This window comes from Scardinius erythrophthalmus (assembly GCF_964197995.2).
Source record: "Scardinius erythrophthalmus genome assembly, chromosome: 4".
In the NCBI taxonomy this organism is placed as follows: Eukaryota; Metazoa; Chordata; class Actinopteri; order Cypriniformes; family Leuciscidae; genus Scardinius; species Scardinius erythrophthalmus.
In genome coordinates, this window is record NC_138224.1 from 21,088,935 (window position 1) to 21,103,479 (window position 14,545).

At 38.1% G+C, this 14,545-nt stretch overlaps 1 protein-coding gene across 3 annotated transcripts in view; it reads left to right on the forward strand.

Annotated features, from left to right (window-relative positions):
• Positions 1-14,545, forward strand: part of tbc1d22a (TBC1 domain family, member 22a) — a 170,672-nt gene that overhangs the window by 9,574 nt on the left and 146,553 nt on the right. For all 3 annotated transcript variants that reach the window (XM_081363945.1, XM_081363944.1, XM_081363946.1), the window contains exon 4: positions 1,634-1,813. In XM_081363945.1, the coding sequence (XP_081220071.1) occupies positions 1,634-1,813 (180 nt within the window). The remainder of the gene's footprint in view (positions 1-1,633; positions 1,814-14,545) is intronic.

The following is a 14,545-nucleotide window of genomic DNA, read 5'->3' on the forward strand; positions in this document are numbered from 1 at the left end:
CACAATTCTGACTTTAGAACTCGCAATTGCGACTTTATATCATACAATTCTGACTTTATAACATGCAATTGCGACTTTATATCACACAATTCTGACTTTAGCACTCTCAATTGCGACTTTATATCACACAATTCTGACTTTAGCACTCTCAATTGCGACTTTATATCACACAATTCTGACTTTAGAACTCGCAATTGCGACTTTATATCACACAATTCTGACTTTAGCACTCTCAATTGCGACTTTATATCACACAATTCTGACTTTAGAACTCGCAATTGCGACTTTATATCACACAATTCTGACTTTAGAACTCGCAATTGCGACTTTATATCATACAATTCTGACTTTATAACATGCAATTGCGACTTTATATCACGCAGTTCTGACTTTAGAACTCGCAATTGTGACTTTGTATCACACAATTCTGACTTTAGAACTCGCAATTGCAACTTTGTATCACACAATTCTGATTTTTTATATTTTATATTTTTTAAATATATATTTTACCTGAGGTAAAAACAGTGACATATAGACTGGCTGTGTGTCCCTGGGACTAAACTTTATTATGCAAAATATCAATAAATCATTCGATCAATCAATAAATGTGTGTATTTATGTCTATGTTTTTGTAAATGTATGACAAATCGAAAGATCAAAAGCACAAAACAAAAATGATTAAACGAAAATTAATTAAATCAAAACTGAAAACAAAAGATAATGTAGTTTTTAAAAATAGTTTTAAATAAAATAAAATACAAATAATCAAACTTTTTTTTTTATGAAGTGAGAACAAACTTTTTTTCAAAGTCTTGACGTTTGTATCACACACTTATGAACCGTTTCAATTCCGTCAAATTCGATTTCGTTTGTTCACCCCACCTAACAATTTTAACACTTTTTATTGTACACATTGTTCTAGCTTTAAGAAAAACAATATTAAATAAAGCAAGATTATCGTTTTTTTTTTTTTTTTAAATGCTTGCTATCAGTGTGCGAACTGTTGGACAGGAAAATCTAATTTGTGTTTTTAATATTTATACAGTATTAATTACAGTAAGTACTCTGGCATGTGCATTTTTTTTAAATGCTTGCTATCAGTGTGCGAACTGTTGGACAGGAAAATCTAATTTGTGTTTTTAATATTTATACAGTATTAATTACAGTAAGTACTCTGGCATGTGCATCTTCTCAGCCAATCTTCCCTGAAATTCATCTAATAGGATTAAAGTGCGCTCGCTTCCAAAAATTGAGATGTGCCAAGTTTAACTCACAAATGATTGGTCCCTGTGCTGTTGCTGAAGAGAATGTACATTGAGAATCGTATGCAATCTCGTCACGACTCCCTAAATTGAAATTAAAATAGAATCTAATGTAAATTAATTGAATCGTGTGATGCTAAAAGATTCCCACTCCTAATGATGATGGCACTCCGAATATAAGGTTCATCTGTCCGAGTTCTATAATGGATTTAGTTTGACAGAGAAGAGTTTCATTACCACTAGCTGAGCATCTTGGGGTAACTCGGGGCAAACTGTGTCATGAATTGCCTCCATAATTACATTTAATGGGCTGAGGCATGTGCAGTGGTTTGTTCTCATTCCAGCTGTGTTTTCTCTTGTCTGTGGGTCAGAAGTGGGCGTTGAACAGGCAGCACTACACAGACAGCAGTCACTCCCGCACAGGCCCACGATTCCACTGGTGGCCCGCATGGCGGATCAGAACACATCCGGAACTCCTGCCATGACCGAGAGAGAGGCGTCAAGACTCGACAAGTTCAGACAGGTTCTGGCCGGCCCTAATACTGATTTGGGTAAGATGCTGTTTTATGGCTTTATGGCTTGACTACCAGTATATGAATGAATCACAAGAACGTATGCAGAGCAAAGTCCAAAATATACTCTTTGCAACACATGAGTTGTGTTCTGACGTTTCTGAATGCAGCATTTGAAACTGTGCTTGCAAAGATGGAAGCGTTAGTGTTCACACATATAGGGCCATATGATTTCCGTGATGCAGAAAAAGTGGACAGAATAGCGGAATACAGTCCGAAAATGGAATTTAACGTATATCGCAGAATGTCATGGAATTGGCAAATAAGAAGGGCTGTACTGTTAGTCAAATTTAAATTCCTGATATTGACTTTAGAGTGGCAAATGTCTGATTCATTTTAGACACATAGTCTAGATGACGTTTAGATGAATATGTAAATATGTGCTGTGCTCTTTCCTCTTAATAACAAAATAAGCACACAACAAAAATGCCAGCGGTGAGAAAGCAGCATTTAAAGAAACATCTGATCATAGCGATGTGGATATGTTTGCATCAGCTCTGCAATTCACCGTCATCATGTTCTCAGATGCGATAATTAAAATTTTACTTTTATGATAGCTTAATTATAAGTTATATTTAAAATTATAGACTATATAAATCTGGCTATGCGAGACTATAGTTTAGTAATGCCATATTTGCTTGACACATTGCAGTATCGAATAGCTTTTCGGTATTATCCTGAACATTGTATAAGCATTCATTTCATGTGTTTTTGTAGTTGACGTCATTGAATCGTTACAGATTAACATTATTTATGTTACTGTGAAACAAACCATTTTTATTTCAGTTTGCGTTGGAGTCTGTTTTGTGCTGTTTGCTTGTTGACGTTAGTGGATTTGATCTCTAAGCTAACGTTAGCTAGTGTCGCACACTTGTAGAGAACGGAAGAGAGGCTCTCGGGACATTTATTGCAATGTTTACATTAACAATTTAATAATTTATTGCAATGTTTTATGAATGAAATTGATTAGACAAGACATGCTTTTTGTTGATTCAAATTTAATTGAACCATTGAACTGGAATCCAGAAAAACAAAACGGAAAACAGAATTTGGGAAAAAAAAGAAAACACACTTTAGCCTAATGCATGTAATTTGTTGGCCAATCATTCTTGTTTTCTTGGATTATGTTTTGGTGCAAATGCAAATTTTATCATTATTTACTAACCCTCATAATGTTCCAAACTCATATACCTTAAACTGTTTTTGTTTTACTGTTTGCCACCCAAAGCCATCATATTTCTTGGAATATAGTGCATTAGTTTTATAGACAACTTTAATCTTTTTTTTTTTTCTCCTTATCCTTTGTGGACCTGGATAGATATGGTTGCTGTGAACTGTATTAAATTATAAATAACATTATTCAGAACCCACATACATGCTTGGAATGACATGTGCGTCTGTAAATTATTACAAAATGTTTAAATATTTATCAAAAAATTGTGCACAATAATTCCGAAACACATTAAGGAAGTAAATAGTGAAGTAGTTGGTTTCACTTTAATGGCTCCCTCTAGTCAATCATTTTTATCCCTTAAAACTCATCAAACTCACCAAAATTACATATTTAAATGTTTTTTCCTTGAAAACAAATTTCTTCATGCCTTAAAATAGCTTGAATGTAACTCTAAACCCTTGCCTCATTCAGTATACGTGGTTCTATGAATATGCAAATTAGCCCCGCCTCCACTCACTCACACCAGCTCAGAGATCCACTCATTGACGATCACACTTTAACCTGATTGGTTACAAGGTAGTTTGTGACGTCAGAAACACCAGCGATTTCAAACCGCATTTTTGAGACTGTCTTTGGTTCACTGCAGTTTTAAGGAGAAAATACTCCGCAATTACAAGGGATGGGGATTGATAAGATTTTATCAATATCAATGCCACTAACGATTCTGTTTATCTATCCGATTCTTTCGGCGATTCTTACGAAATAATAATACTACAACTAATAATAATAATAATAAAAAAAAAGAAAATAGTAATAATAATAATATGTAACAATATTAGCTCAAAGGGTGAATATTAATAATAATCCATAATTACCAATTATGATTAATTATTAATATTTGGTTCAGTTAATTAGATTAACTTTGAGGTAAGCTAAATTAATATTACAATCAATTAATCAGTTCCAACGAACTCTTTGATTATTAATTTATTCTAAGAAAAGTGTATCTTTCATGGTCACCGAAAAAAATTCTTAGCATGTACAGCACTTTAGGCTACGTTCACACTGCAGGGCTTAATGCTCAATTCCGATTTTTTGAAAAAAATCGATTTTTTTGCAAGGCCGTTCACATTTTCAATTAAATGCGACCTTTTGTGATCTCCTGTGTGAACGTGAAATTACCCAGAAGTGACCCGCATGCGCAGAAGAGTACTCAACGGTCAACGACGTCACTTGTTGTTTGCGGAAGTAGCTAAACTTTAACCAGAGCCCGTCTCTGCTTTAACTAACTGTGATTCTCTCACTCACACACACACACACACACACGCACACACACGAGCGCACGCAGCGACCGTTACACAAGAGACAGACTGCAGCTGCTGACCTATCTAATATCAGATTCAGCACAAATAAGTTAACATAACGTATATATAATGGCCGTGGGCTTTTTTTTTTTAATTAACGGGCTCGTCGAGGTCGACCCGTTCGGCAGATTTACCTCAGCTCGACGAATATGCAGTCCGTTTTCAAACCGACGACTACTTCAATGCAGAATTATGACGTTTTTCGCGTATCAATGACGTGCGGGTCGGATACATGCGACCTGGCCGTTCAGACTGAAGTCGCATTTCAAAAGATCGGATATGTATCGGATTTGGGACCACATACCCAAGTGGCCTGGGTCGCATTTGAAAAGATCGGATCTGTGTCGTTCAGACTGTCATGAAAAGATCAGATACAGGTCGCATAGGGGCAAAAAAATCGGAATTGGGTCGTTTCAGCCTGCAGTGTGAACGTAGCCTTAGAGCATATGACAAGATCAAGATCGTAAAAGGGACTTTGTTGTAGAGACCTGCGCGAATGCCCGCAAGACGGCAGGCAGGATGGATGTTCACTTTCTATCTCACGAAAGGTCTTGGAAAAAAAAATGCGTGCGCACATAATTCCTTACCAATACTTGGTAACATATTTATTGGTAAGCCTGCATATGTTCAACCATACAAAACATAAAATAGGCCTCAGTAACTAACGCCAACAAAGATAAACATTAATCGGCCCAAATTCCAATAGGCTTAATTATCGTGTAACATAAAAACAGCCTTAGGCATGGCCTACACATAGGAACATTTGTAAAACGGATCATTCTTATCTAACCTAGACTATAGACTATATCACAGGCCATTTAAACATTTAAAATGTGATCACAAAACACGAAACGGTCCCATATTACGAACAGCATAATATTCACAATAGTAGGCTAACAGTAACCAAAAACAAAAATATAAAATCTATTCGATTAGGTAATATTATTATCTATCTAATATATATAATTATATATTAGATAATGTTCTGGTCACATTATAGGCCTGATGTTCCAGATTTGTGTCTGTTGTATGTTAACACCTTTTATCGGCTTTTATCGCAGCAGGCAAAAGGTAGTTGATTCCCCTCTCCATCATGCACAACCGAAAAAGATTGCCAAATGTCTGATTTGAGGTTTCGTGATTTTTTTTTTTTGTAGTAAATGTGCCTTTCTTTAGAAAAGTACTTACATCTGAAGCGCTTAGGCCTATATCTGAAGCACTAGAGGTCAGGGATGGAAATGAACTTTTTTGTCCACCGGCCACTGTGGCTGGTGGATTTCAAAATCTACCAGCCACTCAATGTTTTTACCAGCCACTTTCTTGTTTTTAACCGACAATGCGTAACTGCATGTGAAAATTAATACTTCAAGATCTACAACACTTAAGCAGTTTATTTAATCTCTCAAGTCTCAATGGAATACTGACATTTTCTCTTTCTCTCTTATACACTCTTTCTCTCTTATATTTCTCTTTTTTACCTGGATGTGGCATTTGGATGATTCGTGGTCTTTTATGGCTTCCAGTTTTAGGTCTTAGTCCCAACAATGAACACGAGAATGCTCGCGGGTGAAAACGTAAAAATATTTTATCAGATGTGCCTTTCTTTTAGACGGCGACGGCGTTTTTGGGGCTTAAAAACGCAAAAAAGTGAAATTACCCTCCAGAGTGGAAATCTTAAAAATGCTCCACCGTCGCGTTCCCGTAATAGTGCGTTCACACCGGATGCGAATAGCGCGTCAGGCGCGAGTGATTTCAATGTTAAGTCAATGCAAAGATGTTTTCTCTGCAGACCTCTTAACGCCTGCGATGTAACGCCACTTTTTTTTTTTGAAGGTGTGCCTCCTCTAAAAGTGTCCACCGTCCGTGTGAAACAGTATGCTATTTTTATTTACCCGCCACGGTGGCCGGTAGATGAAGCGAGTTTACCCGAAATCACACAACACAAAATCACCCGCATTTGGCTGGTGGCGGGTGCTAATTTCCATCCCTGCTAGAGGTGCTCTGTTAGTCCAGTCATTTTAGGAAAAAAGGTTGAACAAAATGCAGCAGAAGCAAACTCAACTGATTTCCGAGTAAGAAAAAAAAAAAAAGCCCCGAAGAATCCCATTAGGGGAAAGTTTCGAAAAAGACCCAAATATAGCCTATTCATACGCCTATTCATTCTTTTTCTTGCGTGAATAGGGTAAAAATTTTAACCTTTAGATATCACCATGAAAATTACTGAGTTGATTACTTACATCAAGACAAACAAAAAATCTATTAAACGTTTTTTGAAATTGTTTGTTAACATAGACAAATGATGCATAATCTAATTACGTATGTGCTAATTTGCATAAATACCACAACAGATCTAAACATTGGGTCTTGCCAGGTGAAAATGTTTTGTTGAATCTTGTTGACATATAGGCTAACAGTAAAATACTTAATATTAAGGTCTGAATGGAACCCATTTAGGCTACCCATGAGCATTAATACATAGAGGCAGGAGTGAGGCCAGCAGCAAAGAAGCTAAAAGGGCGGGAGGCTAGCGAAGAGGCCTTTTAAAGCTTGACGAAGGACACACCTTGAAGGCCTGGCCTTCCAATAGGAAAGGAAACATTTCTGAGCGGGCTTTTCCTCTGTGGGGAGGATTTATGACGCTATATCAAGTGTGGTTAGCTTCTGCCTTACCTTTTTTCTGTTCATTAATGCTCAGATAGATATAACAAATCCACACTGCATTCTAAGAGAAGGTGATGTACATCAAAGTGTGAGTCATTAAATGAGGATTAATTAGATAGGAAACATGATACAGGTGAGGTTACATTGACCGTTTGTTGGTTGTATAATAAAATACATACCATAGTATATACATAATAGTACACAAGACAGTAAATCATTCACACAGTTTCTGGGATGCATGTTCATTTATAGATCAGTTAGTCTATGATTAATGCAGCAAAGTCTGTATTAAAGATTGTTTCTGTCTTCCCATTGTCTCTCTCACATGTGGCCACATTCCTTTGGATCGTAAAAACTCTTATCAGTCTCAGTATGTCCTGTAACAAGACACCGCGTCCTGCCAGTGTGTTAGCTTCATTTGGGATGTTAGTTTTTGGGGAAAGTTTCACAGGCCTTGGTTGGGAGGATGCGTTTGCTGGATTATTCATTAAATAAATGAATAATTTGTGTTTGTCTGATTGGTCCAGACGCTACAAATAATAATAATAATAATTTGCCAGCAGCCATATCACCCTGTTGCCCACTGAAGCTAAGCAGGGCTGAGCCTGTTGGTCTACCGTTGAGAATGGGTGTAACCCTTTCCAAGCCCGATAAAGGAAAAAAGGGACAGTTGTGAGTTCACGGTCTGTATATGGCTGGGACTCGGAGCAGGAGCATTTGACAAGAGGACTCGTTAACGTTGAGGGCATACAATATCGATGGTTCATAAAACTTAGAGCCGGTTCTCGAGTGGAACCGGTTTTCAATTCCAATCCTTAGTACTTACTGTTGACTTATGAATTTGCACATGGGTTGTCTTAAAGCATATTAAAAACACCACATAGACGTATAAACAACATTAAAAGCTGGATTTTCACCACAGGGGGGCTTTAACAGTTTGTAATCTCAACCGTCTTTGCATATTTCTCATATCATCGCTCAGCCTCATCCCTGGGGTTTAAGCATTGCAGATCCATGAAGTCAGGACGGTGTCGATGTTGACAGGCCTCTGGACGTTGGCGTGCCAGTTCTGGTTTCATTTGACTGGCTCTCAGGGTGTCCCTGAATCAGTTTGGCTGCTGTTGCCGTTATTAGACATCTGAAATTATGAGTCAGACATGTGGCAGCAGAATGAAATATGAATGAAATCTATAATTAAGCTGGGGTCTCCAACATGATAATGAATTCTCATCCATCCATCCAAAGCACTGATGACTGCCCTCTATTGGCAGTGACTCATAATAACTCAAAGACCCCGAGAAATAGCACTGAGCCTCTTTTCTTTCCCCTGTGTTGACATATTTCTTATTATAACATAAGGTTTAGGTGAAACTTTAGAAAAAAAGGCTTAGTTTATTGAAACGGCGAAAATGTCATTATTTCGGCTATACCATTACCATCAACCATGACATTTGCAAATCAACAGTATTCAGCAACTTTCATACTCCTGAATGAATTGAAAGTGTGAACTATGGCACATTGTGGTTTTGGTTTTCACATGCAATACAGTTTGTTTGGTTTTTGGTGCGCACCAGTGTTCTGATGGCAGCGTTCACACTTAATCAAATGAGCCACACTAATAGAGCAATCACACCAGAGTTCGTTTTAATCCAACCAAACCTGATAAGCGCAAACAAACACTGCATCTTGAACTACATGGGCCCTATTTTAACGATCTGAAACGCAAGTGTCAAAGCGCAAGTAACTTTGTGGGCGGGTATCCATCTATCCATCTATCGTAATAATGTATGATTTGCAAAAATGAAAACTGCTGCTTCTGTGTAGATGTGAGAATCAAAGTGTATGCGCGTTGTGCACACGCTACATTGATTATGGCCAAGCATGCGCCCTTAAAATAGCATATGAATAACATGCGCAACGCACCACTGACTGTTTTCTAAACCTGCAAAATAGCATGAAGGAACGTTTCATGAAACACGCCTCCTTTTTTGCGCTGAACCGCCCAGGGAGCGCAAGTTCATTCCCTAGTTTAGCGACGTGCTTCTGTGGTGGGAAAAGCGCGCTTTGCGCGGGTGCAAAATAGGAATGATACATGCGTCGGTGTACAAAGTCAATTGCGCTGGGTGCAAGATAGGGCCCCTTGTGTCTAAATGATGCGCTTCGCTCTGAAACCACAAATATTTACTTTATTAAGGGCCCTTTCACACCTACCTTGTTTGGTCCGGATTTTTGGACTTTTCAGTTTGGTCCGAATCAAAACTACAGGTGTGAAACCTCCCCCGGACCATGGTCCGGACCAAACAGATGAAATTTGGTCCGACGAAAAGAGGTAGTCTCGGTCCGGATCAGACTGAACAAAGGTTTGGTTTGAAAACCTCAAAAGATTTCTAGTGTGAAAGCATTTTCTGTATGGTTCGGACTTACGACATTTACAGGAAGTTCTGGTGGTTCCCTCCTCGTAGCCTAAACAACTGATGAAGAATATTTATGTGCAGATCTGTCAGTCCTGCCAACAGCGTTTCTTCCAGCTGATTTGCACACACACACACACACACACACACACACACACACACACACACACACACACACACACACACACACACACACACACACACACACTTGTACACTTGTACTGAATCCTGCCGGCGACGATAAAATGTTCGCACAACAAGGACGTTCATTTGGCGAATTTAAACTGGCCTCGAGTATAGTTGGTGCTGCTGGGAGTAATGCCATAATAATAAAAGTATAGTGGCAACGATATGCGTCTATTCATTCATTCTTGTCAAAGTTAAAGTTTTCTGTGAACACTTTTATTGTTTTTCACAGTAAATTAATATATTTAATTGTTTAATTCTAAAGGCCCATTCACACCAAGAACGATAACTATAAAGATAACTATATTAGGAGGAGGAGGAAATTAGTAATTTAAAATACATAACAATCCTGGTGTGACAAACTTTGACCAACTTTTAATAGGACTCCAGCCAACTTTGTATTCACTCTCTGCTACGTACGTTTAAGTACGCACATAAAGTAAGTAAAGGTTATGAAAAGAAAACTTAAGGGGGCACAGTTCATTTTGTCTACAAAATAAATGTCAAGCATTGAAGTGTGAGCCTTTAGACCTCAATTTTTTTAAGATCATAAGAAACGTTTTAGTATAACATGTCCAAACTTTTAACGTGTCGTGTATCGGAGCATTGTACCAAAGCGTCTTTGAAAATAGATAGAACAGTACGTAGACATTTAATTTGTCATATCTAACGCACAGTAATGAGCAATAAGTAGTTTTTTTCCTCCCTTACAAGCTCTTGTTTCTGAAGTGTTTGGTGCTGTCTTTGTCTCCAAATTAATGAGTACCTGACAGATGTGTTTTTTAGAGGAATGCCATCAGATGGTCAGCTCTTACCTCCGAGAGAGAGAGAGATAGAGAGAGAGAGAGAGAGAGAGAGAGAGAGAGAGAGAGAGAGAGAGAGAGAGAGAGAGAGCTACAATAACAGGAAGCAATTACTTGCTGATGCTGTCCACTGTTGCCATGGCGATGCATCACCTCTATTGAGCCCTTCTCTCTACCGTTTGACTACCTTTTCTCTCTGTGTCTCAGATGGGGGAGCTGTGGTGCTCTCGTGGTCTTAACACAGCCAGTTCTTCTGTGGGTGCTCAACCTCAATATTATAAATGCAGTCGGATTCAAATTAACTTAGTTTAGTGGCATCTGTGGCACATAAATTCTTTAAGGAATTCAAGGATATTATATTAAGAATCTGGCATTGAGCCATTGCAAGCATTCCTGGGGACATTTCATGTGCTGTGAATGAATCTAAAAACATGAAAAAGTAGAGAGAACATGCATGTACATTTGAATAGCGGTTTATGTAGAGTAATGAAGTAGAATTCCTCTCGCTTTTCTATTCTATCAAGCTTAACATTGACAAAACGCATAAACTTAATGTTTTAACTCGCCGCATCGCGTTTCAATTGATGTCTGTTCCTCACACAGTCACATGGGTTTAGAATATTGGACTATATTGCAAGAGGTTAGCACTTTTTTGACACATTTTATTTTAACATTTGATTATTCTCTCGTGTTTGATGTATTTTTGTTAACCCTTTATTGTATAATCAGCACAAATTCTGGGATTAATCTGTAGATACTGCTTTCCTCCAATTTGTCCAGTCATTTGATTTCTGAATTGGTAAATGACTAAACCACTCTGCTACATCTGTGACGAATGCTGATGCTGAAGTAAACCTTTAATTGAGAATGAACTTAAAAATCAATGGTTATCAATGTTTTGACAGATTTGTTTCACTGTTTGTGTTTCACGGCATTAAGCACTAGGCTAATGTTACTATTTCTCATTTCTTTCAATATGAGGTAAGATATTCATAGTTTAGCCAATTACCTTTATCACTGCAGGAATCTGAAGTAATCTAACAACGCTGATTATTTTCCACATCCTCATTTGGTTTTAATGGAGTCCTGTTATGCTGTTTTACATTTTCAACTTTCTTTGTGTAATGTTGCTGTTTAAGAATTAAAAAGGTATGCAAAGTTACAAAGTACAATGTCCTTTCCAAAGGGGCTTTGGGTTCACAAGAACTGGGAACGATTTTTGGGAACACTTCCTAGTTTTAGGAACGCTTTTTGGGGGAACTAAAGCTCCCAAAATTACCCGGAACAATTTGTCCCAGGAACTTTTTTTCCCTCAGAGCTGTTGCTGTCTGCGTTTCCACTGCGGTCTAAAGTATCGTGAAGATTTGGTAAATTAGTCCGGTGACGTAGGACTGCGCGCTACTTTCCAGTTCCCGCTGGATTTCATCCTCATCCTCTGAACTGTACTGACAATGCAAAAATCCAATGCAAGATCCTCATCCTCTGAATTTAAGCTAAATAAAGCCTGAACCTCGCCGTCGGTCCGTAAGTCGTATTTTTTAAACTCCAGTGTTGATTAGAATAGCAAACAAATCTTACTGCAAGCACTGCAACAGATTTAAAAAAATGGTGGTTGAAATAAGTGTCTCAAACTTCATGGAGTCAACTAATCAAAATGTGGCATGAACTCAACCAATCAGCATGTTCAGCGCCCCAAGTCCCACCCCCGGGAGTTCCCGAACTTTGAAAAAGTACTACCTCGCAAGCAGGGACTTTCTGAGGGGGAAATTTTTACCCGGAACTTCATTAAGACCCTGGTTCTTGCGGTGGAAACATGGAGTACCACCCCAAAGTCCCTAGTTCCTGGGGAAAGTTCCTGCGTTGGAAACACGGAAAACAAAATGTATGCACCACTTGATAACATCACAACATTTATCCCATCAAAAGGTGTCAAGATCTTGTATTTGCAATGCAAGAGTCAAGCACTCTGTAAAGTCTCCTTCAGCACATCCCAGCATGGTCCCAATTAAAGCAAATCACAAATTAAATGAAAATAAAGTTAATTTAAAATGGCTCATACTGTATACTATTTAGTTATCTCCTGAGATTGGTGATTGACATTTTCTTGGAGGACAATACTTTAATTTTAATGTATAGAAATGATCTATTTGTGGATAGTGCTAAAATGCAACCATTTTCTTAGTGCTTTATTGCAGTGTCAACGTTTTGCAGCCTGTGTTCACTTTCATGCATTTTTTTATTTATTTTTTATTTGTAATTATGACTCCGTGGCAGTATCTTTTCATCATAGAGACTTTTGAGAAATCGAGAATATTGCTCACAGATATTGCTCACATCATGTTCTCTGTTTAAGCAGTCTAAAGCAGCTGAACAAGGTCACCTGGATCTGATCTACAGTCATGAAGTACTCCTGACAGTTGTTCAGATAACCTTGGTGAGCACTCAAATCCTAACAGGCAGCACTCGAGACATAATTAACTGTGGTAAACCAAGCCCCAGAAGTGAAGGAAGCACCAGTTTGTATATTCTGAGACTTGCTTATTAATCTCAATGCATTTCAAGTTAGTATTTGGTCTCCCATATTTCATTTCAAGAACGGCATTTTCTCTCAGTCCCCTCCCCCCCCCCCCTCCATTTGGCATAAAACACAGTATTCGTGGTCATTCAGTTTAAAATGATGAGTACAAACTCAGAGGTTTTTCATATTTTCCATCGTGGCATTTTTTCTGTATTTAGTTTTCCCCAAAATGTTTGTCCCCCTTATTTTTGGGGAGTTATTTACTATACACTGTAAAAAAACAAACAAAGTTGCTGCCTTAATCAACTTGGTTGAAAATTTCCTAACTTATTTTAATGAGTTAAAACATATGTTGTCATAAATTATTGATCAAATAATTTTTTTACAGTGTAGACCTTTTTTTCTTTGGTGGTAGTAAATATATTGAGTTCCAGTCAAAGATTTCTTGATTAAACAGCTTATTTGAAGGATTTAGTTGACAAAAATCTCGAGCTTTTTCTTTATCTTAAAGGGTTAGTTCACCCAAAAATGAAAATTCTGTCAGTAATTACTCACCCTCATGTTGTTCCAACCCCGTAAGACTTTCGTTCATCTTCGGAACACAAATTAAGATATTTTTGATGAAATCTGAGTGCTGGATCACTCTCCTGCAGGCTTATGGACACTATAACTTGCTGGCCCAGAAAATGTATTAAAGACATTGTTAATATAGTCGAAGTGACTCCAGTGGCTCAATCTTAAGTTTATAAAGCGACGAGAATACTTTTTGTGCGCAAAAACAAACAAAAATAACGACTTTATTCCACTTTTCATTTCCTTCTCTCTGGACCTCGAGTTTTTTTTGCATAGTGTTTAAGCGTAGCGCTTCTGTGTTTCACGTCAGCACGCATCACACATGACCAGAGTCACCCAATAGTGAGCCTACGTGGTGACGTGAAACACAGACGCGCTACGCTTAAACACTACGTGAAAAGACTCGAGGTCCAGAGAGAAGGAAATGAAAAGTCAAGTCAGTCATCTTCATTTATATAGCGCTTTTAACAATGTAGATTGTCTCAAAGCAGCTTTACAGAGATAAGCGTATAATTTAAGGTAACAGAGATTGTTTCGGCTTTACAGCAGAGTTAAGTTATTTCCATCTAAAGTTAGTTTTAATTGATTTGGTTCCGTCGCAATGATCATTTGTTATTAAATTAGGGGCCGCTAAGACGACACCATTCTCTCTACACAGACTTTAAACGCGAACCTGTGAGAAACGCTGGGAGATAGGGAGAGACTAGTTGGCACTTCAGCACTGCGTTGTCATCGGTCCAGGTGAAGGTCCTTCGTCAGATCTGGATACGGCCTGGATCCGGCAGGCTGCAGGAAAAACCTTGGGATAAACACAGACACTAAAATTAGCGTAGATGCCATTCTTCTCATGATGTAACGAGTACATCAGGATTTTTGGGAAGTGTTCCCGGTTCCGGCTGACCTAATCTATGCAGCATAACATTAAATTATAGAAGTCTATAATGTATTATGTGAAAGCTAGGTCAAAGAGATGTGTCTTTAATCTGGCTTTGAACTGACAGAGTGTGTCTGCTTCCCGGAC